The sequence below is a fragment of the Geospiza fortis genome, unplaced genomic scaffold (assembly GCF_000277835.1).
Source record: "Geospiza fortis unplaced genomic scaffold, GeoFor_1.0 scaffold317, whole genome shotgun sequence".
Taxonomy (NCBI): Eukaryota; Metazoa; Chordata; class Aves; order Passeriformes; family Thraupidae; genus Geospiza; species Geospiza fortis.
The window spans coordinates 1191567-1194651 of NW_005054398.1; the positions used below are offsets into that span (position 1 = coordinate 1191567).

Sequence of the window (3085 nt, forward strand, 5' to 3'; positions counted from 1 at the left end):
CCTGATCAAAACGAAATTACCTGGCAACTTGTTTCTGTGGGCTGTGAAACCGACCATGGAAAGGGAAGGTAAAAGAAGATGCTGGCCGTGCTGCAACCTCACCAGGCTGTTCAAGTGTTGATACTGTCGGGCTGTGTAAAGAGAGCCCTGCCTCCAGTGGCTTTTAGCTGCTGCTCAGGAGCTGATCTTGTTATCCTCAACACAAACTTACACCGGCTGTGGGAATCCAAATCCACCTGTTGTAAAAGGTGTAAAATCCACCTCATTCTCCCTTCGAACACAGGCTCATTAAAACATTCATTTGTGTAAATATGAGTGCTGTCAAAATGGTCCATTGAGCTGATGGTTTACCAAGGAGCTGCAATAGAGCTCAGGGTGTACTGTGTGCACAGACTGCTACCCACTCAGGGACCAGGTAGAGGGAAAAACACTTCCACCTGAAATTTATGGCCTGAAAGCCATAAACAACAGCCTTGACTTGGTAACAACCTAATCCTTTATCCTAAAGGCAAACTAGCCTTTCTCCCCCCTCCTGTCAATATCTCAGTTTGAAGTGTTAAGCAGCAAAACAAGGCACAAGAGCATGACACCAAGCAAGGCAGTGCTTTTAAGTATTCCTAAAGAAAAAAAACCCAACAACATTAAAGTCAACCTAAAACTTTATTTAGTAGAAAACTTTCAGAAAACAGTTTGTTTGAATATTTGAAGCACTACACTGCCAACATACTCATTAAAGACAACTCCCGTTCTCCTAAGGTATAATCCCTTTTCATACTGCACCCTTTATTTGTTGCTTTCATCCTGACAGAGAGACTGTACAGCTCTTCTTCTGCAATGCCATCAAAAAAGAAGTCCTCATTGAAGATGGGATTTCTGCTTCTCTTTATAACTGTGCTTCTCTGCTTCTGTGTTTTCCCTGGCACCAGGGAGAAGGAGATGCAGCAGTTTATGGTTTTGGGCTCTACAGAATCATCATACAAACCCTCTGCGCTGATCAGGCGGATCCGCAGCCTCTCGTTCTCTGAGCAGTACTCAGCTGACAGCCTCAACACGCCTCCCTTGTCCATGACCACAGCACTCTCCCCCACCAGTCTCTCCCGACTGCAGCTCAGGTCCACTGGAAACAGGGGAGAGCAGGAGGTGCTAAAGCTCCGGATGCCGAGCAGCCCCTCGGAGGCCCTCCTGATGGCACTGGGGCTGTTGTCAGTGGAGCTGCTCTCCTCTGTAGAGAGAGAATTGTTCCTGGGCATACTGTGTTTGCTCTTGTCTTTCAGTGCTCTGCAGAGCAATCCCTCCTGACTTTGTGCTTTGATCAGGGAGCAGGGTCTGGGAGGTGACCTGGTGAGAAGTGGAGAACTGAAAGGAGAGGAATCACTGGAAGAGGCAGTGTCACTGTCGCAGGCGCCTTGCCTGTGCAGAGAGAGGTGCTTGGGTGGCAGTCTCACCGAAGCAAAGCTGATAGCAATGGGGTTAGACATGCTCCCTTTGCCACTGAAGGTGTTAGCTCTGGATCGAGACAGCTTCAGGCTGGGCAGAGCCGCACGTGGATCACCATGGAAGATGGACTCCTTCCTCCTGGTGTGGGGACTCTCCAGCAAAGTGCAGAAGCCATAGGAAGCTGGGGCTATAATCAGCAGCAAGAGCTGCATCCACTGAACTGTGATCCTGGTGGAAGCCGCTGCCCTTAATGGGGCCAGAGCTGGTCAGCCTGGGGGGAATGCAGAATTCAGGGATTCTGTCAGGAGTGATCACATTTGGAAAAGCAGCAGCCCTCAGCTGGGCTTTTTCTGGCAGATTTTGGCTTTGTGGCAGTCCCAGGAAGGAAGAGCTGGGGAGGTTTCCATTTTCATGTGATGCTCTGATCTTTTCCAACAACCACATCACTGTAGCTGGGCAGGAGGTCCTCAAAGGGGAAAAGTTTGAAGGAGAAATCCACCTGCAGACATACAGAGAGGAAAAGGTACATGAACATCCTTTTTGGACACACTACAGCCAAGCAAGGCACAAAGGGTGCCATTCAAGGCATGTTCAAAACAGCTCCTGCCCAGCACACTACCTTTAGCGAAGTCAAGTGGTGCAAGAACAGAACTAAAGCACTAAAGAGAGAAGACAGCATCGAATCACTACCAGAGGAAAACGCCCCTCTCGCACAATCCCTGCGGTGCTTTTCCCTCAGCGGAGGACGTACCTTGACAAGCCCAAGCCTCGTTGTTTCCAGCAGCTCCGAGCAGGACGGCGCAGCCCGCCCCGATCCTCCCCTTTAGTATCCGCGCCGGGCGCCTCCCAGCGCGGCCAGGGGCGGGGGCCGCACCCGCACCTCCCATTCTCGTGCGGAGGGTGAGGAGGGGGAGCGGCCCTGCCGGGCGCTGTGCCGGGCTCCGGGGCCATGGGGAGGGACTTGCCGAAGGGGCCTCTCCGGGGAAAGCGCTGTTTGAGCGTGTCCTGCCGCCCCCGCAGGGCAGCGGATGTTCCCGGCGCTTGGCACTCGCCTGCGAGCGCGGGGGGACGGGGCAGCCCAGCCCCAGCCCTTCCCCTGCCTCCGGGTTCTTTTTCATTCATATCTACTTACAGAGGCGGCCCGAGGTGTTTGGAGATAACTAACAAAGCCAGGACAAAAGCAACATTGTCTTGGGGATTCTTTTCTTCTGGAGATCCTGGCAGCTTTCCAGCTTTAGAGCAGTAGGAAGTGGGGATTGCGGTTTTCGAGCTCATTTGTAAAGAACTTTGCTGATCTGAATGTGTGTCCACCCCCTCGTTACTCACAAAGAACACGAGTTGCGGAGCCCTGACACAGCGTTCTTATCGCTGGCACTGAGCAGCGACAGAAACGGGAATGCAGGTGCAGCGAGGGGAAAGACAAGGCACGAAATGCTTTGGCAAGTCACCTTGAAAAGCAGCACATCAGAAACCCAGGCCCGCGTGATGCTTTACAGACCCTGCCCAAAGCCAGGTGGGATCCGTGGACTTCCTCACCAAGGCAGCAGAGCCTGAACGGACCTCTGCAAACTCTGTAATTATTCTGCATGAGGGAATCTTTAATGCAAAGCCAGGAAGGCCTGCCAAACTGGTTGGCTAAATACTCATC

General features: G+C 52.3%; 1 protein-coding gene across 1 annotated transcript; it reads right to left on the minus strand.

Moving 5' to 3' along the window:
- Positions 1-641: 641 nt before the first annotated feature.
- On the minus strand, positions 642-2324 carry LOC102043534 (C2 calcium-dependent domain-containing protein 4C-like). The gene is given in 3 exon segments (XM_014309020.2): positions 642-1626; positions 1628-1936; positions 2189-2324. Coding segments are annotated over 2 exon segments (1170 nt in total). The 5' UTR covers positions 1882-1936; positions 2189-2324; the 3' UTR covers positions 642-710.
- Positions 2325-3085: the final 761 nt, after the last annotated feature.